Raw genomic sequence first — 26,591 nt, 5'->3', positions numbered from 1 at the left:
TTCTGTCTTTTGGAGTCGCGCCTGCCTCTCGCAGTCTCCTTTTCTTTGTACCCCGGGTCTGAAGGTCGCTACTGACTCTAAATCCCCGCTCCCGCCCCACCACCCCCAGTAAATTCAGACGTCTCCGTAAGCGGCGAAGGGGCGCCTGCCTTTTGCTTTGAAGTCCGCACTGAAGCCGGTTCCACCTTTTGGAACGCTGAAACGTTGCGTTTCGCTCCTTTTTCCGACTTAAAACCGTTTACTGACCTCACTGCCTCCTCTACCTTTTCTGCACCACATACAATTCTGTTAAGCGAGGTGGTTTCTCCGCTCCACGTTCTTCAGCCTCTCCTTCTCGGGCCCTGGAGGCCTCGCCGGCCGCCCCGCTCCCGCAGAGGCCGTGTTCTCTCCCCGGTCCTGGGATTCTGGAGAGCCCGCCCCGCTCCTTAGACCCCAGTCCCTCCCAGCCTTTTGTCCTTAAGTCTCCGCAGGCCGGTCCTTCTGACCTTCAGAGTGACTTTTCCCCTGATCCCTGGTGGCGGGAGGTGACCTGAGCCAGCCACGTGACACCCATGGTTCTTCGGCCCCAAATACCAGCCGCCGGAATTTGGCTCTTGCGGGAGGGCCTTTCTTATTCAGTCTCCTACCCTGTAGGAGTAGTGGGCGGAAGGCTGGATCAGGAGAAGCAGAGACAGCGACTCCTAGAGAAATGGAAAATTGAGAAAAGCATGTGGGACAAGTGATGGCAGTGAAGAGGATTGTGAGGAACTTGGAAGAGACAGCTTCATGGAAGAGAATGAGCCTTGTAGGGAGCCAGTGGGGAAAGGAGAGAAATTCAGAAAAAAGCAGGATCTCCGGAGAGTTAACGGTGAGCAACATAGGGAGGTGTGGTTGTTCATTCCGACTCTTTGCGAGCCCTGTATCTCCCAGAGTTTTCTCAAATCCATGTCTGCTGAGTCCAGGGATTGTATCTCACCATCTCATCCTCTGCCGCCCCCCTTCTGTAGCCTTCAAGGGAGAGGGGCTGTAAATCAGGGGTCCCAATGAGGGCGACAGTGGAGACGCAGTTCACGGAGACAGCCCGCGAAGGCGATACTAGAGTTGGGCCCAGAGCAGCAATATCCTGCTGGGAGAGAAAGGGGACTCCTAGTGATTGGAGGAGCTGAGAAAAAAAGCGAGCTGAAAGGAAGCATAGCCACTTGGGAGTGCCAGAGAGTTGGGAGGAAGGGAGGGCAGAGATGGAGGAAGAAAGGCAGAAATGCAGGGAAATTGAGGCTCACCAGGGAGGTTGGAGAGAAAGCAACTTGAAGGCGCACAGATGGCAGAGAGAGGCGGGATGGGAGGCAGGGAAGAAGTAGAGTGGAGGAAGGGACAGCAGGAGAGCAGAGATGAGAGCAGAGAAAGGGAGATGTAGAAAGAAGTAGGGAAACAGATCAACCAAATGAAGTGGAAACAGCTAGTGTGCAGGTGATGGTGGGGACTAGATCCAGAGAGTGCTGAAGCAGTTGGCTCAGAATTATTAAGTCGTCATACATTGATTTTGGACTTTAAAATCTAATGCAGATCTTGCTTCTTTAAATTGTACAGATAAGAATGAGAATTGCAAAGCTTCTGTCTGTGAGGCATGTGTATTTCGTAATTATTTGTATTAAAAGAGCATGCATGTGTAGAGCCTGTTGAGGTGGGGACTGGGGCAGGGACTTGATTCTCTCAGGTGTGGGTCACCCCCTTCCCTATTCCTGGTGAGGAGTAGAGGTATGTGAGAGAAAAAATGGGGCAAGAACTGACTGACTGAAAAGTTGCCTTTTCAAGCAACTTTCACCATGTTCTTTGTGATGGTTTTACTTTTGGCTTTCTGCTTTCTTTACATTTAATTTTCTTGTAGCTTGCGATAAAGATTTGTTCAATCAATGGCGACCTTGTAAACAATTCTGGAGATTTGTCTCACTTGGGATAACTTGGATGAATGTAGAGAATATTATGGTAAGTGAGTTAAGACAGCCAGGGAAAGACTGATATTATATGTCCTTCTATTTTATGGAATGGAAAAAAAATGAAACTCTCTAGCACCAGAGGGTAGGATGGTGGTCGCTGGAAGGTCAGGAAGATAGGGAGATGTTGGTCAAAAGCTACAGACTTTGAGTTGTCAAATGAGTGTGTCCTGGGGAGGTATGCGCAGCATGCTGACTATAGTTAATCCTGTTCTGTTACTGCATGCTGGGAATTTGTCAGGAGAGTAGGTCGTCAGTGTTGTCACCACACACAGAACATGGGAATTTGGTGATGGATGTGTCCATTAGTGGTTTGTGATAAATATTTCAGTGTTCACATGTGTCACATGGTCACAGGGTGTATGGTATCTATACACATACTCCTTTGGTTTGTCGGTTCTCCCCCATCAGACACTCTCCTCAGGATCTCGTGTGGGGCCTCGCCCCAGGAATGTGCACAGAGCCTCAGATGATTCCGATCTGGATCCTGCATTGAGCACCAGGACTCTTAGCCTCCACTTCTGAGACTGAGATCAGGCCCTGGGGGCGGGGAGGGCACTCTGTTCTGAGTGGGGCTGAACCCCGCCTGCTGTGTGACCTGAGGGGGATCTTGGGGTGAGTGGAGGTGCCCCCTGCTGCTGTGTGCATGAGGCCTCACCAGGAGAGGAGTGTGATCCAAGGAAATTGTGGGAAAGTCCCTGTTGGACTGTGTGTGGTAGTTGATTGTCCTGAGTCCCTCCTGAGACAGTGGGCACAGAGGACTGTGTTCCTCCTGGTGAGGGCTTCCCTGGGTGTGTGGTTGGGGCTCAGGAAAGGGATGTGTTGACTCTAAGCTTTCGACAGCATGTTTTCAACTTTCATGATAGAACTGTGAAGGCTCATGGACGAAGAAGCCCAGAAGAGGAAAGAACAGGAGTCAGGCATGGCTGTTTCTCAGGTAAGGTCATATTCTCAGTGGATTCTCACACTGCCTTCCTGAAATGCCCTTCTCTGGACTCGCCAATTGTGTCTGACTCTGGAGTGTCCTGTCTGACTCCTGTACATGCACACTCACACGGCGCCTTCCCTCACGGCCTGTATCTCCACTTAGATCCCGTCTCCCCATGACCCGGTGACCTGGCCCTTGTGAGGAGGCTCCCCTGGACACTGTCCTGGGCAGGTCTTCTCACCCATGGGCCTCGGTGCTTTTGGGCAGCAGGGACTGTTTAGGGCCCATCTGGATGCGCTGTCTGCTCTCTGTCAACCAGGGTAAGCTGTATGTGGACCTCAGGTATTAACATGTACAGTACACGGTAAAATCTGCAACAGAGGCCAATGAGTGGAAATCAGTTCTGACTTTTTATAGTACATTTAAAACTAAATGAGCACCTCCTTGAAAAGTTAAGTGTTTGGGAAGGGAATGGAGCGTTCAGAAAGAGATGTCAGGGCTAGGGAGTGTTTCTGACACCATCTAATTTAAACTGTAAAATCAGGCTTACTGATTTTTTTTCTTTTTTTTTTTTTTGACCACATGATGCAGCTTCCAGGGTCTTAGTTCGCTGCATAGGGATCGAACATGAAACCCTGCAGTGGAAGTGAGGGATCTTAACCACTGGACCATGAGGGAATTTTCCAACTTTACTAATCTTGATTCCATATTTTCTTAATGGAATAAAATACTAATTTTGGATTTTGTTAATAAGTACATACCTAAAATTAAGGATAAAAATCACATTCTGTTCTTTAAAATATGTTTATTTCCTGTACTGTATCTTCATTGCTTCAGTGTCTTTTCCCTGGTTCTGGCGAGTAGTGGCCACATGGTTGCAGTGCGCACGCTTCTCATTGCAATGGCTTCTCTTCTCTTGCAGCCGAGGCTCTAGAGCGCGCTGGCTTCAGTAGTTTCACCTACTGTGCTCTAGAGCTCTGGCTCAGGAATTGAGACTCATGGGCTTAGTTGCCTTCAGCATGTGGGCTCTCAGACCAGGCAACAACCCACATCTCTTGCATTGCCCAGTGGATTCTTGACCACTTACTGTAGGGAGACCCAGATATTTTTAAATACAGGTATTTTATGAAGATTGGAGGAAATCTTCTGTATGTTATTTTCTGCTTGTATTACTTTTAAGTTTTTTTGAACTAGAATAAGATAATGTTGAGGACTTCCCTGGTGGTACAGTGGCTAAGAATGTGCCTGCCAATGTAGGGTGCACGGGTTCCATCCCAGGTCCCGGAAGATGTCTCAGAGCAACTAAGCCCATGGGCCACAACTACTGAGCCTGTGCTCTAGAGCCCGGGAGCCATAACTACAGAAGCCCGCACTCTCTAGAGCCTGTGCTCCAAAACAAGAGAAGCCACTGCAGTGAGAAGCCCCGGCACTGCAGCTGCAACTAGAGAAAGCCCACTCAGAGCAACGAAGACCCAACATAAGCAAAACAAATAAGCTTTAAAAAAGAAATAGAATGTTGACAAAGTTACTGAATGAAGAAGTAACATGAAAGAAGAGAATGGGAACCCACTGCAGTATTCTTGCCTGGAAAATTCCATGGTTAGAGGAGTTGGTGGGCTGCCATCAGCGGGGTTGCAGTCTGGCATGAGTAAGCAGGTAAAGACAACTTCCACACACAGCAGATTGAGCTCTGGAAAATAAATCTAAGCATCTAACTTTCCTCTTGCAGATTCTTCAGACACTTCCGGTATCTTTTGGATTAAAGTTCTAAATCCATAGATCTTGCATAAATAAGCCGCTACCTGGCATCACCCCATCTACATTCCCTGTGTCCCAGTCAGATTTTCTGTTCAGTAATATCTTCCTGCCTCAGAGCTGGCACTCAGGCTGTCCTTTGTCCTTGCAGCACTCTTCCATTTCCCACCTTGCCAATCCTAAGTGTTTCTTCCTCTCACAGACCTTGTGTGATTTCTCAATGTAGGTGAAGACTTTCTGTTTAATCTTGTCTTGGCACCGGCCCTGTGTCAGGCATTTATTTCGATAGTAGCGTTAAACGTGTGGATTGGCTGGCTGGCTGCCAGATTGTAAGCTCCGTCATGTTCACTGCTGTATTTCAAGTTTGAGTTGCAAAGCTAACACTGAGTGAATTTTGATAGAATGAAAGAAAAAAAATAAAGATAACTCCTCTTGTTTCAAGCAATTGTGTGTTTACACATGCATGCATGAATGCATGGATATGTAACTCCATGGTTTTATTACTAAAACATCATCTTATAAATAATGGTGTATGCTTTGTAGCAGTTTCAGTTGTGTCCTAAGTGTATTTCATGGCGTTAATTTTTTTCTGCATCATCACATGAATGATGTAAGTTGTGGTAAGTTTTTGACATTGTGTGGGTTGTGATGGGAGAGGATGTGACCCTGTATCATGCCCATTTATGCTGTTCTGTTTTATTTCAGCTTCCTTGAACTTGTTTCAAGTATTCTCAGGGAACTCTCTGAATGCTCTTTCCTTCTCTGGTAGTTAACTGGTTGATTCTTTAGGTTCAGTTGTCTCTGCCAACCACCTGAGCTCAGGTGCTGTTGCCTCATTTCTTAACTGTTTGATCTGTGTGATTTCTTAGAGTGACAGAGTTTTCTCCCCAGTAAGCTGGACACAGATCTTTCTCTAACGTGCTGTATGTTGATGACGAGTTCATCTATGTGACGTCTTTAGAGTAACGCTTAGTGAGCAGGACGTGCTGACGCACCTGTTGTCATCATCACAATGTGTGTTCTTTTAAAGTCACTGTGGACCTTGTCGTCTGAAGAGACCAGTCTTGCTGTAACTCATCTAGATAGTGAGACTGTGTCACTCCGTGTGTTGAATGTAACACTTCTGCATACACAACCCAGTGTTGGTTTTAATATGTGTATTTTTGATGTATTGTCCACATACATGACAAATTCATGTTGATTGCAGGATATCATAATCTTAGAAAAAAGAGGAAATTGGAAATTAGATTAGAGACCAACAGTTTGCTTCAAGCAGCTTTTAATGGATCTATCAGAATATTACTTCAACTGAATTGAGCTTTACCCCTCTCACCTCTTTTCATTTTGTGTGAAACAAAGAACCCTCCTCAGGGCCTGTTGGTGAAATGTGTTTTCATTTCAGGCACAGTTGACCTTCAAGGATGTGTTCATAGATTTCACTCCCAAGGAGTGGGAATGCCTGGACCCTGCCCAGAGGACCTTGTACAAGGACGTGATGGTGGAGACCCTCAGGAATCTGCTGTCTGTAGGTGAGGATCACTTCCCCTGAAGTGGGGATCTGCCCTGGGCTACCTCTGCATGTTCCCTCTGTACCTTTTGAGATCCCCTGTTTTTCTTGATTAAACTCAAAACCTTGTGGACTCGCACATATAAAGCTTCGTGATTGGCATCAGGAGTTTAAACTTGTCTTTCCTTCTGGTCACCTGCCAATGTGTGATACACAAGGAGCTTTTTCAGAACTTGAGCATTTATAGAGCTGATTTCAAACTTTGAAACATCCAGTTGCCTGTTTTCTAGCCCTGTGATCTTGGTTCAGTAGTTCTTAGAGAGGAACTAGATACCTGCTGCATATTGTACTGTACGTTATACTGTTCCCTGTGCATTCAGAAGGAGGCAGATAGTAAATTTATTTGTGAAGTATTTTTCTGTTGGTTTATAATGTCCTCACTCCTTGGCTGACAAAAGAGCTGGATTCTACACCTACCAGTGCAGGAGACACAGGTTTGATCCTTGCTCTGGGAAGATCCCACATGTCACAGAGCAGCTATACCTGTGTGCCTCGATATGGATATGTAACTCTATGGTTTTATTACAGAAACATCGTCTCATAAATAATGGTGTATGATTTGTGGCAGTTTCAGTTCTGTCTTAAGTGTATTTCATGGCGGTAAATTTTTTCTGCATCATCACATGAATGATGTAAATTGTAGCAAGATAATCGACATTGTGTGGGTTGTGATGGGAGAGGGTGGGACCCTGTCTCATGACAATTATTGTGTTCTGTTGTATTTCAGCTTCCTTGAACTTGTTTCAGATATTGTCAGGGCATGCTCTGTGGATGCTCTTTCCTTTTCTGGTTGTTAACTAGTTGATTCTTCAGGTTCAGTTGTCACTCCCAACCACCTGAGCTCACGTGCTGTTGCCTCATTTCTTAACTGTTTGATCTGAGCGATTTCCTTTTTTTTTTTTTTGAGTCATTTCTTAGAGTGACAGAATTTACTCTTGCCACAGCAAGTAAGGAGCACAAGCACTGCAACTGCAGCCTAGCCCCTACTTGCTGAACTTGGAGAGACGACCAAGCAGCAGCGAACACTCCCCTGAGCCAAAAGAAATGAATACACCAATGTATTAAGAATAACAGATACACTTATTAAGGAAAAGAGAGGTTGTTTTCTGGAAGAAGCCACAGTATGTGGCATTACTTGTGAGTAGGAAGTTCTGTTTCTGATCTGAACGTTATCTCCATTCTTGTGGCACAAAGAGGAAGACCCCTGGATTGTGGAGAAGGTGCTAATAGCGAAAATCCAGATGAGTGGGAAAGTATCAACAGTGTGATCACAGGTCAGCTGTCACAAGGACAGAGAGGAAGCCGCACCATCCATGGGGTTTGGGAAACTCTCCAAGGGGGAGAGTTCTGTGAGAAAACAGATGTTTAATGTTTGTGAATCTCACAGGAGGTTTTTCTTCTCCCTAACTGACGGCTCTGTTCTTCGACATGCGAAACGTACAGCGCCCTCCAGTGGAGCTGTAGCGCCCACAGAGATGAAGGCGAGGTCTTTGGTTTTGGCCTGTCCTGGGTCTTTTGTGCTGTGCGGACTTCTGTCTGCTGGAGACGAGTGAGGGCTACTCTGTAGTTGCGGGGAGCACGGTTTCTCATTGTGGTGGTTTCTTTACTTGTGAAGCACGGGCCCTGGGCACACGGGCGTGAGTAGTTTTGCCATACAGGCTCACTATCTGTAGTTCATCAACTTATTCTCCGTGACATGTGAGATCTTCGCAGAACAAGAATCGAACCCATGCCTCCCGCATTACTAAGCAGATTCTTACCATGGAGCCACCTGGGTGTTAGGGAAATTAAATAAATAGTCTTGTTTAGGCTTCAAGATAAAGCAGTGCATTCCTCTGACCTTGCTTCTAACCTGCCTGGAAACTGCCCTGAGTGTGAATGTCCTGACTGTCTTCAGTGAGTGCAAGGCTTGCAGCAGCATAGATAAGATAGGGGACAAATCTTGAGATTGTTCAGCCTTTGCAGGGGCCCTTGCCAACCAAGCCCCAGGCTTAGCACCATCCAAGTTGACTCCTGGATCCTCTTCTCTGCCTACCGTGAGGTAAATAAAGGTTAACTTAAAACTGTCTAAAGAGAAGTTCCAACTGGAAGAAGAAATACGCTATTGGTGAGGATGATTATCCATGTTACAATGTCACATTATATTTTGGCTGATCAAATCTGTACTTTTTAAGTTGACTCTCTTTAGCCGGACCACAGCTCCAGTAGTGTCCCCCACTGCCCTTTCTCTCTCCATGATCTGTCCTGTTGTGGCCTTTCACCCCTGCCAACCCCTCCTTCTCCCTCTCCATCAGCTGGTCCCCTTCTGATGGCCCCTGTCTCTCAGTAGGAAGGGGAGCCCAGGTTTCCCCACTCTAGCAAATTTGTTTGCCCCTTTAGAGTCTTCTGATCAAAGACCCCATCTTCCTGGAGGGACATTCCAAGATTTTTATCAGTCTTTCTGGCCCTGTTACCACAGTCAATTTGAGCACTATTCGATCTGTATTTTAGCCATAAAGGTATGACTACAGAAAGGAAAGATAACTTGTTTGAAACAGGATGGCAATGATATTGTTTAGACTCTGGAGAAAACTGGTTAAGATGAATTTTTTTTTTTCCTTTGAAAGTGCAAAACCGTTTCTTTTTACATGTGGAATTAAAAACAGCAAGCTTGTTAAAAAGGCCTGCCCCCCAAAAAACTTAAAGTTAACCTTTGCCAGGGCTTCCCAGATGACTCTAGTGGTAAAGAACCTGCCAGCCCTAGGGAGAGACATAGGAGACGTGGATTTGACCCTGGGTAGGGAAGATCCCCTGGAGGAGTGAATGGCAACCCACTCCAGTATTCTTGCCTGGAGAGTCCCACCATGGACAGAGGAGCCTGGTGGGCTAGAGTCCATGGGGTTGCAGGGAGTTGGACAGGCATTAAGTGACCCTGCATAGCATGCAACCTTTGCCATGTCCTTGAAACATGTAACCTATTTTCCCAGAGATTTCAGTCTTGGGCAAATTAGAATTTTAAACCATGGTGTGGGTGCTGGGAAGAAAAGGGTGAAAGAGGCATTTTAAATCTCAAGCAGGAAAGTACGAGAGCTCTCATGTCTGTCGATCTGCATGTATGTTTGTCTCAGTGTGTGTCTTTGTTTTTGGATAATATTGCTGAGGTTAATTTGTAAATGAGCTCTAATTCAATTGTTTGTAAGAAAAAAAAAAAAGGACAAATCAAACCATTTCAAGAGAATTTAACTTAAGTGAATTTCAGGTTCATATGAACTGGGAAATATTCAATATTAAATATCTAGTATTAATGTTTGTTTGCTAATCTAATTAAGACATGTCTTGAGTCTTCAACATTGTCTAATACTTTTATTGTGCCTAGGTTTACATTAAGTAAGTTAGTGAACAGTTAAAGTAACTGGAGTGAAGACACTTTTAAGGAAAGAATGCAAATGCGATTGGAGCTTTTAGATAAACTCTGTTAGGAAAGATTATACTTTAGAAATATCTGTCTGAAATAGTCTCTCCAGATTTGAATAACCTGAATTTTTAGGGTTGTGCTAAACTAAGTGATGAAAGTTCATTGAATATATATGTCATTTCCAAATAAAGTAAGATTCTGAAACACAGATTACTGAAAACTCATTTCCTCTTACAGACAAACTGAAGAGATTTTGGACTTTTAATGAATACGTTTGGTGCCACCCTGAGATGTTCTCTATAAGAAAGCAGATATTCTTAGACATTATCACTGGTATTTATGTTCACCAGTCTACAAAATGCTAATATAATGGACTGCTCATGGTTGCTTAAGGAAAGCAAGATGTGTGTTTTTAGTAAGAAAGGGATGAGAAATGTGGGCCAATCACCTTGCTTTGTCCACCCTGGTTAATTTGTCTCAGGACCCTCCCCTTCCCTACACAGGTACACCCTGGATCTTGAAGTAAAGGCTTCTTAGAGGAGGAAAACTCATTTTTCCTGGAATGATCCTCTGACTTTTACCTCCAAGGAGCCTTTCTGCATTTGTGTACTGTATCTCTTATCAGACAGGGTTTTTCCTTTCTTTGTCCTTGCCACGATTATTCCCCTGAATTAAGAGACAAACTGGCTGTTTACCCTGTTTTTGTTGACTGTAAATTCCTCAACCTGAGCCGACCTATCTCTTATCTCAGGGCATGCAAAGAGGAGGTTAGCTGATTGTAGATGTCCAACCTGCAGCCCATCCAACTCCTACCTCAAAATTACATTTTATTAAGGAAAATGGAAAGTACTTCTGACTTAGAGGTGGCTGTTTCTAAATGAACAAAGTGTTTGTTTTTTTGTTTGTTTTTTTTTAAGAAAAGAGAGAGGTTTCATGGAAAGTGGACTCCAAGAAAAGAGGTCCCAAAAGGCAAGGTCTTTATATTTTCTGCAACAATCTGTCATTTGACTCCTGTCAATTTTGTTGCTTGAATTTGGGTAGCATGTGATGAGGTGTTTCAAAGGGATTTACTTCGCCTTGTTCCCCTCCTGTGGTAATTCGTGCTGTTAGGTGGCATAGACTGTTGTGTGTTTTATAGAAAATATCAGAAGTTACTTTTTTTTTTTTGCTGTGCCACATGGTACTCTGGTTCTTAGTTGCCCGTTCATGGAGAGATTTTGTGCCCCCTACAGGGGAAGCACATAGTCCTAACTACTGGACCACCAGGGAGTTTGCCTCAAAGGTTACTTTTGCTTAAAATATATGTAAGTTTTCAAGTTACATTCCTTTATCTTCATAACAGTATGTTTAAAAATTTATTAAAATTTATTTGTTTTTATCTTCACTGGGTCTTTGTTGCTTCGGGGGCTTTTCTCTACTTGCAGCGAGCAAGGGCTACCCTCTAGTTACAGTGCCTGTACTTCTCATTCTAGTGGATTCTCTTGTTGCAATGCATGGTCTCTGTGTGTTTGCTCAGTAGTTGTGACTCCCCAGCTCTAGAGCACAGAATCATCACCTGTGGCCTGCAGGCTTAATTGTTCTCAGGCATGTGGGAGTTTCCCGGATCAGGGATCAAACCTGTGTGCCCTGCACTAGCAGATGGATTCTTTACCTCTGAGCCACAAGGGAAGCCCCAAAGATTGTTCCTTTACATGTATGTTGGAGCCAATGAACTGGGTGAGTTTAAGTTACTGTGTAGGTACGGAGTTGATGTATTGAATGATCATTGTATAAGTAGAGAATGTTTCACATATTTTTTGTGTTTTAAAAATGATGGTCTTTTTGTATTACACAATATAACTGACATTAACCACTTGTTAATGTCATAAAATGCTTATATATCTATCTACTGATAGATTTCTAAGAGGTATTTAGAAAAGTGTTTATTTTTTAATTTTTTAAATTATTTTAGGGAATTCTCTGACAGTCCAGTGGATAGGATTCAGTAGTTTCACTGCAGCAAGCCTGGAGTTAATCCATGGTCAGGGAACCAAGATCTCATAAGCCACATGGTCCAACAACAACAAAAATTATATATATATATATATATGCATATATATATATAGTTTACAGAATTTTTTATTTTCTCAATGCAGTATTTGTTGAACAGTTTCTAACTGCCTTTTTTGTTTTTACATTATTCATTAGAATGCTTCTTTTGCATTGTTTACCATTCCAGTGTATTGCCTCTTTGATGCTTGTTTGCTCAGTTGCTCAGTCCAATCTGACTCCTTGTGATCTCAGGGACTGTAGCCCACCAAGCTTTCCTATCCAAGGAAGTTTTTTCAGGCAGGAATAGTGCACTGGGTTGTGATTTCCTGCTCCAGGGGATCTTTCTGACCCAGGGATTGTAGCCCCCTGTGCCGCGTCGTCTGCATTGGCAGGCAGTTTCTTTACCACTGAGTCACCTCTCTAGTCCTGTATGTTCTTCACCATTTAAACATGTATAAGGATGCATAAAGTGTGTACAATATACCATTATTTTCTCCTCAATTATGAGAGAGCAATGTGTTTAGGACAAAGTAGGATGGGCTTTGAGGTCATGGTGGGGAAATATGTTTTCTTTGTGAACTGACATGAGTTTGCATTAAATGAATGTTTTCTGATTGTGTTTGAAACTACACTACCCTAAAATTAATTTGAATTGCATATGATCACTCCTTTTTAAAGAGTTCTATTCCTTTAGTGTTGTATAGTTTTAAGATCATCATTGCGAAGATTCATAATTTTTTTCAGGACGAATATGACTCATGGTATAATGTCATGTGTTCAACAAGAAATAATTTATTTATGAATTGTTACTAATAGAATACCTGTGGTTCTTTATGTCTTGTAGATATGTCTCACATAGATAAGATCAAGAAATTACAGGCAAAAGTAAACAGTGGTAAAGGGGAGATTTTTCAAAGAGTGATGTTTGGAAGAGCTGAACGCCTTGAAATCAAAGATTTTCACCTGAGGGACATCCAGGAAAATATACATGACTTTGATTGTCTGTGGACAGATGATGAAAGAAATGACAAAGGAATGTCTACATCCCATAACAAAAACCTCACTGATGGAAGATATCATCCTAGTAGAAGTGATGTAGGAAAGAGACCTTTTGAGAGGCACGGATCAAGCTTTCAGAAAAAATTGCAGGTGGTACAATCTGAAGGGATAATTTCTGAATGTAGTCAAGTTGTGACAAATGTCAGGGCCACAGGTTTACCACCTCAGAGAACTCGTAATGTCTGCAAAGGCTTTTCTCATAAACATGAGAATGGTGTTATTCATCCTTCAGAACTGTTACCAGACCATGAAACACAAAAGAAAAGACCTTACAAATGTAATGAGTGTGACATAACCTTTCTTCGGGACTTAGAACTCACTGGACATCAAAGAATCCATACAGGAGGAAAACCATATAAATGCGACATGTGTGGCAAGGCTTTTAATCAAACTACAAAACTTGCAGTTCATTGGAGAATTCATACTGGAGAGAAACCATATAAATGTGATGTATGTGGCAAGGCCTTTAATCAGTCTACACATTTTGCAGTTCATCGGAGAATTCATACTGGAGAGAAACCATATAAATGTGATGTATGTGGCAAAGGCTTTAGTGAAACTTCAAGCCTTGCAGTTCATCGGAGAGTTCATACTGGAGAGAAGCCATATAAATGTCGTGTCTGTGGCAAGTCCTTTAGGTCAAATTCAAGCCTTGCAGTTCATCAGAGAATTCATACTGGAGAGAAACCACATAAATGTGATGTATGTGGCAAAGGCTTTAGTATAACTTCAAGCCTTGCAGTTCATCGGAGAATTCATACTGGAGAGAAGCCATATAAATGTGATGTGTGTGGCAAGGCGTTTACTCGTACTGGACATCTTGCTGATCATCAGAGAGTTCATACTGGAGAGAAACCATATAAATGCGATGTATGTGGCAAAGGCTTTAGTATAAGTTCAAGCCTTGCAGTTCATCGGAGAATTCATACTGGAGAGAAGCCATATAAATGTGATGTGTGTGGCAAGGCGTTTACTCGTACTGGACATCTTGCTGTTCATCAGAGAGTTCATACTGGAGAGAAACCATATAAATGCTATGTATGTGGCAAAGGCTTTAGTGAAACTTCAAGGCTTGCAGTTCGTCAGAAAATTCATACTGGAGAGAAACCATATAAATGTGGTGTGTGTGATCACTGCTTTCAACAAAGTACACACCTTGAAAATCATCAGAGAATTCATACCGGAGTGAAACCATATAAATGTGATGTTTCTGGAAAGGACTTTAGTCAAACTGCAAGCCTTGCAGTTCCTCAGAGAATTCCTTCTGGAGAGAAGCCATACAAATGCAATGTATGTGACAAGGCGTTTCGTCATACTGGAAGCCTTACTGTTCATCAGAGACTTCATACTGGAGTGAAACCATATAAATGTGATGTGTGTGGCAGGACTTTTAGAGTAAATTCACACCTTGCTGTTCATTTGAGAGTACATACTGGAGAGAAACAATATAAATGTGATGTATGTGGCAAGGCCCTTAATGAAGCTGCAAAGCTTGCAGTTCATCAGAGATTCCATATGGGAGAGAAACCATATAAATGTGATATATGTGGCAGAGCCTTTAGTCAAGCTGCAAATCTTGCAGTTCATCGGAGAATTCATACTGGAGAGACACCATATAAATGTGATGTGTGTGGCAAGGTGTTTACTCGTACTGGACATCTTGCTGTTCATCAGAGAGTTCATACTGGAGAGAAGCCATATAAATGTCATGTATGTGGCAAGTCCTTTAGTTCAAATTCAAGCCTTGCAGTTCATTGGAGAATTCATACTGGAGAGAAACCATATAAATGTGATATATGTGGCAGAGCCTTTAGTCAAGCTGCAAATCTTGCAGTTCATCAGAGAATTCATACTGGAGAGAAACCATATAAATGTGATGTATGTGGCAAGGCTTTTAATCAGTCTCCACATCTTGCAGTTCATCGGAGAATTCATACTGGAGAGAAACCATATAAATGTGATGAATGTGGCAAAGGCTTTAGTGAAACTTCAAGGCTTGCAATTCATCGGAGGATTCATACTGGAGAGACACCATATAAATGTGATGTGTGTGGCAAAAGCTTTATTGAAACTTCAAGCCTTGTAGTTCATCGGAGAGTTCATACTGGAGAGAAGCCATATAAATGTGATGTATGTGGCAAAGGCTTTATTCAAACTTCAAGCCTTGTAGTTCATCGGAGAGTTCATACTGGAGAGAAGCCATATAAATGTCGTGTCTGTGGCAAGTCCTTTAGGTCAAGTTCAACCCTTGCAGTTCATCGGAGAATTCATACTGGAGAGAAACCACATAAATGTGATGTATGTGGCAAAGGCTTTAGTATAACTTCAAGCCTGGCAGTTCATCGGAGAACTCATACTGGAGAGAAGCCATATAAATGTCATGTATGTGGCAAGTCCTTTAGTTCAAATTCAAGCCTTGCAGTTCATTGGAGAATTCATACTGGAGAGAAACCATATAAATGTGATGTATGTGGCAAGGCTTTTAATCAGTCTCCACATCTTGCAGTTCATCGGAGAATTCATACTGGAGAGAAACCATATAAATGTGATGCATGTGGCAAAGGCTTTAGTGAAACTTCAAGGCTTGCAATTCATCGGAGGATTCATACTGGAGAGACACCATATAAATGTGATGTGTGTGGCAAGGTGTTTGCTCATACTGGACATCTTGCTGTTCATCAGAGAGTTCATACTGGAGACAAACCATATAAATGTGATGTATGTGGCAAAGGCTTTAGTGAAACTTCAAGCCTTGCAGTTCATCGGAGAGTTCATACTGGAGAGAAACCATATAAATGTGATGTATGTGGCAAGGCCTTTAATCGGTCTACACATCTTGCAGTTCATCAGAGAATTCATACTGGAGAGAAACCATATAAATGTGATGTATGTGGCAAAGGCTTTATTGAAACTTCAAGCCTTGTAGTTCATCGGAGAGTTCATACTGGAGAGAAGCCATATAAATGTGATGTATGTGGCAAAGGCTTTATTCAAACTTCAAGCCTTGTAGTTCATCGGAGAGTTCATACTGGAGAGAAGCCATATAAATGTCGTGTCTGTGGCAAGTCCTTTAGGTCAAATTCAACCCTTGCAGTTCATCGGAGAATTCATACTGGAGAGAAACCACATAAATGTGATGTATGTGGCAAAGGCTTTAGTATAACTTCAAGCCTTGCAGTTCATCGGAGAACTCATACTGGAGAGAAGCCATATAAATGTGATGTGTGTGGCAAGGCGTTTACTCGTACTGGACATCTTGCTGATCATCAGAGAGTTCATACTGGAGAGAAACCATATAAATGCGATGTATGTGGCAAAGGCTTTAGTATAAGTTCAAGCCTTGCAGTTCATCGGAGAATTCATACTGGAGAGAAGCCATATAAATGTGATGTGTGTGGCAAGGCGTTTACTCGTACTGGACATCTTGCTGTTCATCAGAGAGTTCATACTGGAGAGAAATCTTAAAAATGTGATGTGTGGCGGCAAGTACTTTAATCAGACTGCAAAATTGTTCTTCATTGGAGAATTCATACTGGAGAGAAACCATATATATGTGGTGTATGTGGCAAGGTGTTTGTTTGTACTGTTAACCTTGGTATTCATCAGAGAGTTCATACGGGAGAGAAACCAGATAAATGAGGTATATCTGGCAGGGCTTTCAGTGTGAATGCAAACTTTGCAGTTCATCAGAGAATTCTTACTGGAGAGAGCCTTAGAAATATAAGAATTGTGACAAACCATTTAGGCACAGTCATCCATAACATCATCAGGCAGTTCAGACAGTAGAGAAACCATATAAATATGATGTATATGGCCGGTGCTTTACTTGAAATCACGAACTTAGAATCCATCGGAGAATTCATACTAAAGAGAAACATTAGAAATGTGACAGTTGTGAGAAACATTTTATTAAAAAAATTTTTGTTGTTAGTATATATTTCTACAGTTTATTAAATAATGACACAAGATTTATGCCACATTTTCCAACAGTGTTTAAATAAAGAGTTCAAAATATAAAGGCTTATGAAAACTTTTATAGTCTTTATATAACAATAAACACTATTTCTGGTGTATGAATAAATACAGAAAACAGAAGCCATTCTTTATATCACAATCAGCCAAACTTAGCCATCAATGATTACACAAATCCACAAGCAAACAAACAATAAAAACCCCCACTTTCTTCATTTGGGTTATGAAAGCTAAAAATCCCTTTACTACATTTAACAATACCTAAGGGGATGGAGGGAGGGAACTTATAGTCACAGCCTGGAGACAAGGGGACCAAATCTCCCAGTCCTTCAAGTTCTTCCTTGGTTAGAAGCTTCAACAACTGCATAACTCTTTCAGGGAGGAGAAAAAAAAAATCAAAACAGGTTAAGACTCGGTTCTATAAGGTATTTATAACAAATCTGCACTGAAGAAATACAACATTTTTGTCTTAAAAATGTGCTTACCTTTTACATAGAGGTTTGGTTTTCTTTTCATCCTGGCATGAACATGAACATATTGGAATAAACTGATATAATGAGTAGTGCATGACATTCAGTCTTTTCACAGTCTTCAAAATGAACTCACTTCTACTGTTTTACGAATTATCTGTACACTTATAATGTTTTCTACATTAAAGGAAAAAAAAGAGTGGCTCATAAAAAGTCATCCTTTAAACTCAAGGAACCCAAAAGTGAAAGCCTTTCTATATAAAGCCCTTACATCAATGGAATGTTCTGGTAAGAAGAGAAGTCTCCTCTCTAAATATATGGTTTAGTACAAGGGACGAGGCCTGAAGAAGTTCAGCTGTCTAGTATCACACCCGGAGCTGGTCAGTGAGAACTAGACTTCCATCTGAATATTGAAGTGATCAACACCTACTTGCCCCTCTGACCTCCTCCTTTCTTGTCTTAGCTCTTCCTTTTGGAACAGAAATCCTGCTTCACAAAATCTTGTTTTCAAAGTCAGCATTAATATAGCAGGCAAGGTGAGAGAGGCCGGGAGAAAAACTGCCCAATCCCCAAGAAAAATCTGCATGCCTTCTATTCTGCTTCGAAGCAGGAAGCAGTCCAGGGGCTGGATGGACTGGGAACCTGCATATACCGCAAAGGTGCCTGTCCTGGAGCCCCAGTAAGTACGTATTTACTGTTATTCTGTGAGAAACATTTTAGTGCAAATGTCGTGAGTGGTACAAAGCCTTTAATCAGTGTTCAGGCCTTATAATTCAGAGTTCATATTGTATAGAAAACATACAAGTGAAATGAATGTGGCAGAGTTTCTAGTGCATGTTCAGCATGAACTGCCCATTAGGCAGTTCATAGAGGAGAGGAACCACATACATGTTATTTATGTGGCAAACCCTTCAGTCACAAGGAATGACGTTGCAGATCATCTGAGAATCCTTACTGCAGTGAAAACTTACACATGTAGAGAATGCAGTAAAATACATCAACTTTTTGACCCTCAGAAAATTCAACCTGAAGGAAAACTACACAAATGTGTTAAGTGTGGGAAAGCTTTGATTCTGTGTTCAGCCCTAAGTCACCATCAATACATTTTTTTTTTTTTTACAATATTGTGATGGTTTTTGCTGTACATCTTGAATAGGCCATAGGCGTACATACATCCCTTCCTTCCTGAACCCACCTCTCTTGTCACTGTATCCCTCCAGATTGTCACAGAGCACTTCCTCACACATTAAACTCCCACTGGCTCTTTTACATATGGTAATATATATGTTTCAGTGCTAATCTCTTAAATACTGCCATCCTATTTCTTTTGTATATTTCAATAGTTTTTCCTTAGCGTTACATTTTCTATCCACATGTTATGACCCAGATCTAATTTAATTTACATTTCTTTCCTGCCTTCCACGAACAAATACATAAATCTGTGGGTTATTTTTAGTCTTTTGTAACATTATAATGCATGTAGACAATGACAAGGAACATAGTAGGTGCCCTGTAAATGTAAAGAAAGACAGTTCCTTTAAGACTTGAGTTCAGTTAGATAGTACACATAGAAATATTTATAGTGCCACGTTGATAATTTTGGTGAAAACAAATTCTAGTGTCTTAAGACTTTATATTTGACAATGTGCTTTGTTGTCCACAAGTGACAGATCTTTCAGAAACAGACAACAAAGACATGAGAGAAAATATATTCAGTTTTTCAACAAGAAGTAAATTGCCTAATCACCGTCAAGTGATCATATAGAAATTTGACATTCCATTACATTGAAATATTGGCTTAAGTATTATATATTATGATGTAAACAAGTTTTTCTCATATAAGTTTTTGAAGCTTTGTCATCATAGGCATGGAACGGAAACTTTTATAAAGAAGAATACATTTCTTAGTAAAAGTTTTGTCTCAGTTCAGTTTAGTTCACTCGCTCAGTCGTTGCCGACTCTTTGCAATCTCATGAATCACACCACGCCACGCCTCCCTGTCCATCACAATACTCCCGGAGTTTACTCAAACTCATGTCTATCAAGTCGGTGATGCCATCCAGCCATCTTATCCTCTGTTGTCTCCTTCTCCTACCCCGAAGCCCTCCCAGCATCAAGGTCTTTTCCAATGAATCAACTCTTCACATGAGGTGGCCAAAGTATTGGAGTTTCTGCTTCAGCGTCAATCCTTCCAACGAACACCCAGGACTGATCTCCTTTAGGATGGACTGGTTGGATCTTCTTGCAGTCCAAGGGACTCTCAAGTCTTCTCCAACACCACAGTTGAAAAGCATCAGTTCTTCGGCGCTCAGCTTTCTTCACAGTCCAACTCTCACATCCATACATGGCCACTGGAAAATCCATAGCCTTGGCTAGATGGACCTTTGTTGGCAACGTAATGTCTCTGCTTTTTAATATGCTATCTAGATTGGTCATAACTTTCCTTCCAAGGAGTAAGTGTCTTTTTTTTTTTTGGAGTAAGCGTCATAACTTCATGGCTGCAATCACCATCTGAAGTGATTTTGGAACCCCCCAAAATAAAGTCTGACACTGTTTCCACTGTTTCCCCATCTAGTTCCCAGGAAGTTATGGGACTGGATGCCATGATCTTAGTTTTCTGAATGTTGAGCTTTAAGCCAACTTTTTCACTCTCTCCTTTCACTTTCATCAAGAGGCTTTTTAGTTCCTCTTCACTTTCTGCCATAAGGGTGGTGTCATCTGCATATCTGAGGTTATTGATATTTCTCGTGGCAATCTTAATTACAGCTTGTGCTTCTTCCAGCCCAGCGTTTCTCATGATGTACTCTGCATATAAATTAAATAAGCAGGGTGACAATATACAGCCTTGACGTACTCCTTTTCCTATTTGGAACCAGTCTGTTTGTCCCTTAATCATCTTTAAAATTTATCTTTGGCTCTGCTGAGTCGTCATTGTGCTGGCTTCTTTGTCTTTTTGCAGCAATCGGGCTGTGAATTCTCCACGGAAACTTGGTTGGGGTATGGTTGGAGACTGGCATTTTGAAGGTTCTTTTGGTCGGTCCAGAGGACTCAGTGTCTGTCTGTTCTATGGACTGAGCTGAGCCTCTCTTTGCTGCACGTGGAATTTCTCTAGCTGCAGCAGCAGAAGCGACTTTCTGGTTACTTGTGTGCAGGCTTCTCAGTGCTGGGGCTGCTGTTGTTGCAGAGCACAGGCTTTGGAGCACAGGCTCAGTACTTACGTTGCCTGGGCTTAGTTGCTGCGAGGCACGTGGCATCCTCCCACACCAGGGATCAAACCCGGGTCCTGTGCATTTGCAGGTAGATTATTTACCACTGCACCACCAGGGAGGTTCTACTCAGTGTCTCTTAAGTGGGCGCTATGTATAATATATTTCCAAACAAAATTGGGGTCATCAACCAATAACTGGGAGATCTGAAAAGCAGGAGAGACTCCCCCAAACTTATCTGGCCTTGCTGAAGACGTCGATGGACCCAAGAGACTCTTCCTGAAATCCCAAGGCTAGACTGTCCAAAGCACAGTATGGTGCCTGCTTTTCTCAATCCGGCATTCCCCTCAGGGTGCACTCAGGGCCCCTGCAGTGACTAATAAGCTTGATCCTTGGAGAAGTGGAATGTCAAGACATTTTTCTCAGAAGTGTTTGTATGAAGTAGCCCTTTCTAAGAGTTTTGTGTTTCACATTCTAGCTTGTCATCACTACACAAAGCCAGTCCTTGTTTACTTAAACTGCTTAAATTAATTCTAATTGCAGGAATATTCCTGGGTTCAGCTAGCACCCCACTTCCATCCCCACCCCACCAGCACCCCACATCAACCCCCACCCAACCCCAACCTGGCCAGCAGACCAGGTTTCAGTTCCCAGTCGTCTGAAATCACTTCAGCCTCATCAGCAGGACTCCAGGTACAGTTTGGTTCCGTCTCTCAGTCATGTCGGACTCTGTGACTCCATGGACTGCAGCACGCCAGGCCTCCCTGTCCATCACCAACTCCCAGAGTTTACTCAAACTAATTGTGTCGGTGATGCCATCCAACCATCTCATCCTCTGTCATCGGATAGGCAGGACTTCAAATGTTACGCCAATAGCTTCTTTCTTCCCATTGTGATTATCCCACAGAATTTTAAGGTTTTATTAAAAATGTTTACAGTTACTTAAACTAATGAGCAATCAATGCTGCAACACAAGACGTGAAAGACTCTCAAGTACTGCTTAACTCTGACAAGACACCTCTGGAACCAAAAAGAGGAACAAGCAGGTAGGCTTTCGCGCGCCCCCGTCCGGGCCCGCTGGACCCCGCCCCTCACGCGTCCTACGGAGGCCTGTGTCCTAGGCTCCGCCCCTCATTCTCCCTTTCCTCTGGAACCTACTGCTTGGGAATCTCTGGTGTCTTCACTCGAAGGATGTTTGTTTACAGCAATTCCTGAAGCCGAGACTTGGTAGGTGTGGTCTCCCCGGGAATAGTGAGGTACTGTTTTTTTCCTTTTTAGTCTTGTTAAGCTCCGCTTAACTCTACTCTGTATCTGTGGTCTCCGGTGACTTCGGACCTTCCTAATCCCCAAACCTTTCCTCCTCAAGTAAATTCAGTTGTTGCCTTGAGAGGCCCGTGGTCTAATTTCCTTTCAGTGTAAACTCCTGAGGAAAACATATATCGTCCAAGAAATATATAGTAATTTATAGGGGGAAAGTCATTATAATTGATGCATGGCACTTGATAATTTTGTAAATATACCAAAACGCTTGTTCAGGAACTAGCTGAGAATTTAATCTTTGCAACTGGTGGTGGAGCTGGAGTTCTTTCTTGAGTGTTAGGGAGTCGTATTACTGTCCTTTTCTGGTTTATATGACCAGGGTCATAAATTGACTACAGAGACTCTTCATTTTAGGAGGTTATTTTTAGTGATGCTGGTTACATGTATGAGCTCTAGAATCAGAGAAAAACATAAAATGGTCTCTATGCTCAGAGATTTCCGAGGCTTTGAGACCCCATGGAGTGTAGCCCGCCAGGCTCCTGTGTCCATGGAATTTCCCAGGCAAGAATACTGGAGTGGGATGCCATTTCCTAATCCTGGGGATCTTCTGACTCAGGGATAAAACCCCCATCTCTTGCATCTCCATTGGCAGCAGGATTCTTTACCACTGAGCCACCTGGGAAGCCTCTTTGGTCTGATACTAGTGTTTTATTTGAATTAAAGAAGTGAGTTTTGGTTGGTAGTTTTCCAGTCAGTGAGACCCAGTGTGGATAATGCTAATTTATGGGCTGCTGACAAGTACAGTGGAAAGTGGTGTATATAGTGGGAAAATATCTTAAGAGATTCGAGAATCTGAAGGCATTTGAGGGGTAATTTTAGATTTTGTGCCTCAAGGTTGACTGTCAGTGCTACACTAAACCTAAGATGATTATGTGGGGCAGGTGGACAAGGAGCAGTTAGCTTCAAATAATGAGGCCTGGTTATTTGTGGGAATGTTGTTAGTGGAATATTGTCAGAGATAAAGAATTGGTTGAAAATGCTTCTAGCTAACAGACCTTTGATAGAGTTGAGTAGATTTGGGTTGTCTTCATTAATTAAAATTAATCGGAGAAGGGAGGTTGTCCTAGAATTGTGAAGTCAGTGACATGAGTGTTGTACAGAGCTGTGTCGGATGTAGAGTCAGGGTTATTAATAGGCTCAGGTCTTGGTGTGCAACTTGTGGGCTGATTGGATAATAAGACCTTAAGGATAGAATCCTGTGAGGATTGTTTTTCATGTTAATGGGAGACTCAGAATGAGGGCTGTATTGAGGAAACGCATTGCTTTCAGCAGTTTATCTACTCAGAGTGGGGGATAACTGATTTTACTGTGGTTAGAGTGGCCAGAAGCTTTGGAATCTAAGGGGCTATGAGGGAGGCCCCCCTTCCGAAAGAGCTGGGGTATCTTCCAATTAGCTCAGTCAGGGACAACAGGTGGCAGTGAGATTGGGGCCTTTCTCAATGACTTCTCAACTGAGCCCAATTGAGCCAAATCTCAAGGACCTTTAAAACTTTGGGATATCCCCAGTTCCTGGCATGTTCTCCCAGGAGGGCCAGTTTCTTGGTCTCCATACTGAGTGCCCAGTGCCTTTGCATTTGTGGCTTGTGTGTTTCTCTGTGATGTGCAGGCCCAGTGGTCTCTGCTATTTAGCCCTGTTGCTCAACAGAGCACAGAAAAGCGGTGACAAAATGTGGAGAAGTGGAGAGGAAGCTATCGGGGGTCTAGGAGAGGTGTGAGAGGAGGCAAGTTTCGGCCTCTGGATGAGCCCTCTGAATGGTGTAGGCATGTTGCAAGCACAGTGGTGTGACCCAGTTCAAGCTCGCTCTGCTGCCTGTGAGAGAGGCCAGTGCTTCCAGGAGACGACTTCTTGAGGCAAACAATGGGACTTCATTTTGAAAACAAGCCAACCAAGAAGATGGCTAACTAATATTTCAAAATGCCAACTTGTTGGTGTCTGGATGCCAGATTCTTTCATGACAGTAGGGAAAGAAGCAGTGAGGAAATAAAGTCAGAAGGGAGGATCCAGAGGGAGAGGCAGTGGGGAAGTAAGGTCAAAAGGGCCATCCGTCTTGCAGTACATCTCAGGGACAGCCAGCCTTCTGTGTTCATCTCTTCTTTCCTGCAACCATTCACAGGTTGAGAGGTCAAAGTATCTCCCTGTGAGCTCAACAAGGCACTTTAGTTTAACAGTCAGGCCAAGAGGTAGGGTCCTCTGAGGCCAGCCATTATGGATGATTACACTAACCACAGCAGTGAGAAGCAAGGCAAAGAAACCGTTCCAACTTGGAATCACAATTGGTCTTCCCTGCAACAGTTGTGTGATGTTGTGTGGAACTCTTGACAAGGGTGGTCTCAGCTTTGACTGGAGGACCTGGATGTGGGCTCATAGCTAACTGTGGATTGCCTGGAAGGGTGGGCATGCCACAGTGTCTTAGCTCAGTTTCCCTGGGACACAGATGCTGTGACTGAAGTTTGCATGCGTTGGTTGATTGGGAAAGTCATGATCACACCTGAGAAGGAAGGAAGAAAGTGGAATTGGGAAGAGGACTGTTACCCTGCAGTGTGTTAGAATCAAGGCCTGAGCTGAGCCCACAGGGAGGGATGGGTGCATTGGTCCTGGAGGTAGGATCCAGACGGTTCCCCACAGCATTGACTCCATGCAGTGGGTTTTGTGATGTTTTTTGGAAGAGCAAGAATCATTATGCAATCTGTAAAATAACTGTTGCTAAAATCCCCGAGGGGTTCCCTCACAGCTCAGTTGGTAAAGAATCCCGCCTGCAAGGAGGGAGACCTGGATTCGATCCCAATACCTGACCATCTGAGCTGTCTCTTGAGAAACCTGTATGCAGGTCAGGAAGCAACAGTTAGAACTGGACATGGAACAACAGACTGGTTCCAAATAGGAAAAGTACGTCAAGGCTGTATATTGTCAACCTGCTTACGTAACTTATATGCAGAGTACATCATGAGAAACCTCAGAGACATTACTTGGCCAACAAAGATCCATCTAGTCAAGGCTATGGTTTTTCCAGTAGTCATGTATAGATGTGAGTGATCAACGGTGAGGAAAGCTGAGCACCAAAAAATTGATGCTTTTCAACTGTGGTGTTGGAGAAGACTCTTGGGAGTTCGTTGGACTGAAAGGAGATCCAACCAGTCCATCCTAAAGGAGACCAGTCCTGGGTGTTCATTGGAAGGACTGATGCTCAAGCTGCAAGTCCAATGCTTTGGCTACCTCATGCGAAGAGTTGACTCATTGGAAAAGACCCAAATGCTCGGAGGGCTTGGGGCCAGGAGGAGAAGTGGACAAGAGAGGATGAGAAGCCTGGATGGCATCACCGACTGGATGGACATGGGTTTGGGTAGAGGACAGGGAGGCGTGGCGTGGTGTGATTCATGAGGTTGCAAAGAGTCAGACATGACTGATCGACTGACCTGAACTGAACTGACTGATTGCTCTTCAGATTTCTTGATGTTAGTTTAGGTTGCTCAGGGAACTCTTATTGTTGGACTTTTATGCTCTGTTACTTAACTGTTTGATTCCTTAGGTTCAAAGGAATTTGACTTGACTTTACCCCCTCCTCTTTTAGTATAAAAAGGGACTGAGTTCCAACTCGGGTAAGATGGTTTTCGGGGTACAAGTCCACCATATTTTCGGTTTGCTGACTTTCGGAATAAAGTTGTTATTCGTGCCCCAACGACTTGTCTCTCAATTATTGGCCTGTTGTGTGGAGAGCAGTAGAAGCTTAGAATGTGTCCTAAAGGAACAGTACGGTTTTCATCAATTTGTAAAGATGTATTGCTCTTTTTGACCACATGATGCAAAGAGCCGACTCAATGGAAAAGACCGTGATGCTGGGAAAGATTGTGGGCAGGAGAAGAGGGCAACAGAGGATGAGATGGGTGGATGGCATTACCCACTCAGTGAACACAAGTTTGAGAAAACCCTGGGAGATAGTGAAGGACAGGGAAGCCTGGCGTGCTGCAGTTCATGGAGTTGTAAAGAGTCAGAATCGACTTAGCAACTGATTAGTGAAAATTGCTCTTTTTAAAGCAATGGTTAGTAAAATTTGTCAATTTGAAATAGAAAAAGCAAAAGGTACTGACGGAAGATATCACATACCTTATTCCTCCAGTCTCATACTGTAGGTTTTGACCTTGTGTCTCTGGAACTGAGCCATGTGGAGTTTGCCCTTCCAGGTGAATGAGGAACAAAGAGGAAAAATGTTATACAGGATGCCACTGTAAAGTGGAACGTTTTCCCCAGGGATAGTTTTGTATTTCTTATTTTAGTTTGCTGTACAGAGAGAAATCCAGAAAAATCTCTTGTTTTCTTAAGATGCTTAAATTATTCTAATGGGAGGAAATGTTTTGCATTCAATTGCCGTCCAACAGGAACTTTGTGGAGACCCAGGGTCCCAACCCCTGAATTGCCAGGAGCAGGACAGGGAAGAACCTGCTGACAAAACCATTTATTTATTTATTTATTGCACTTGAAAATATGTGGGTTATTTTCAAATACCTGTTGGTATTGATTTCTCACATAGTTTCACAGTATTAAGAGAACAGGCCCTGTATGATGTCAATACCCTTTATTTAGGCCATGAAACTTTTGCACCTTGTTTTACGTCATGTTCCAGTGTCTCCTGGTTAATAGTCTATGGGAACTTGAATAAAATTTGTATCCTGCTGTTGTGTGAAATTGTATAAGTCTTAATTATGTTGAATTGGTTCACAGTTGTTTTCAGGTCTTCTATATCCTACTTTCCTGTCCATTTGATTAATTTTTGAGAGTTTAATATTGAAATTCCACCTAAAAATCTTAATTTGTCTACTTAAAAAATTATATAGTGGAACTGCAACTATTTTCAAAGCCTCATGTAAATGTGTTGTCATATTTTAATAATTTCAAAAAATTTTAAAAAGGAAAATAAAATCTT

At 42.7% G+C, this 26,591-nt stretch overlaps 2 protein-coding genes across 9 annotated transcripts in view; both read left to right on the top strand.

The window, feature by feature from the left end:
• Positions 1-26,591, top strand: part of LOC122444969 (zinc finger protein 610-like) — a 93,122-nt gene that overhangs the window by 84 nt on the left and 66,447 nt on the right. The window lies entirely within an intron of this gene.
• Positions 2-17,057, top strand: LOC122444967 (zinc finger protein 665-like). Of its 8 annotated transcripts, XM_043473823.1 has the most exons (7): positions 3-847; positions 1,865-1,962; positions 2,382-2,585; positions 2,837-2,907; positions 6,056-6,182; positions 12,490-13,735; positions 13,820-17,057. In XM_043473823.1, exons 4-7 carry the CDS (start codon positions 2,851-2,853, stop codon positions 16,167-16,169), a joined length of 3,780 nt encoding a protein of 1,259 aa, XP_043329758.1. In that variant the 5' UTR covers positions 3-847; positions 1,865-1,962; positions 2,382-2,585; positions 2,837-2,850; the 3' UTR covers positions 16,170-17,057. The 8 variants fall into 8 exon arrangements, with proteins under 8 accessions (XP_043329763.1, XP_043329762.1, XP_043329758.1 ...); XM_043473828.1 differs by lacking the exons at positions 1,865-1,962; positions 2,382-2,585 and having other exon boundaries at positions 2-847; positions 13,820-15,126; positions 15,799-17,057; XM_043473826.1 differs by lacking the exons at positions 1,865-1,962; positions 2,382-2,585 and having other exon boundaries at positions 13,820-14,491; positions 14,576-17,057.

This window comes from Cervus canadensis, chromosome 7, assembly GCF_019320065.1.
Source record: "Cervus canadensis isolate Bull #8, Minnesota chromosome 7, ASM1932006v1, whole genome shotgun sequence".
NCBI classification, from domain to species: domain Eukaryota; kingdom Metazoa; phylum Chordata; class Mammalia; order Artiodactyla; family Cervidae; genus Cervus; species Cervus canadensis.
This window is presented reverse-complemented; position numbering and strand designations above follow the sequence as displayed.

Coding starts and splice junctions, on each gene's coding strand:
- LOC122444967 (XM_043473820.1), top strand. CDS start 2,851: ATGGACGAAGAAGCCCAGAAGAGGAAAGAACAGGAGTCAGGCATGGCT. Junction 2,908..6,055: donor CAGGCATGGCTGTTTCTCAG/GTAAGGTCATAT, acceptor TTTTCATTTCAG/GCACAGTTGACCTTCAAGGA. Junction 13,736..13,819: donor ACTGGAGAGAAACCATATAA/ATGCTATGTATG, acceptor GAAACCATATAA/ATGTGGTGTGTGTGATCACT.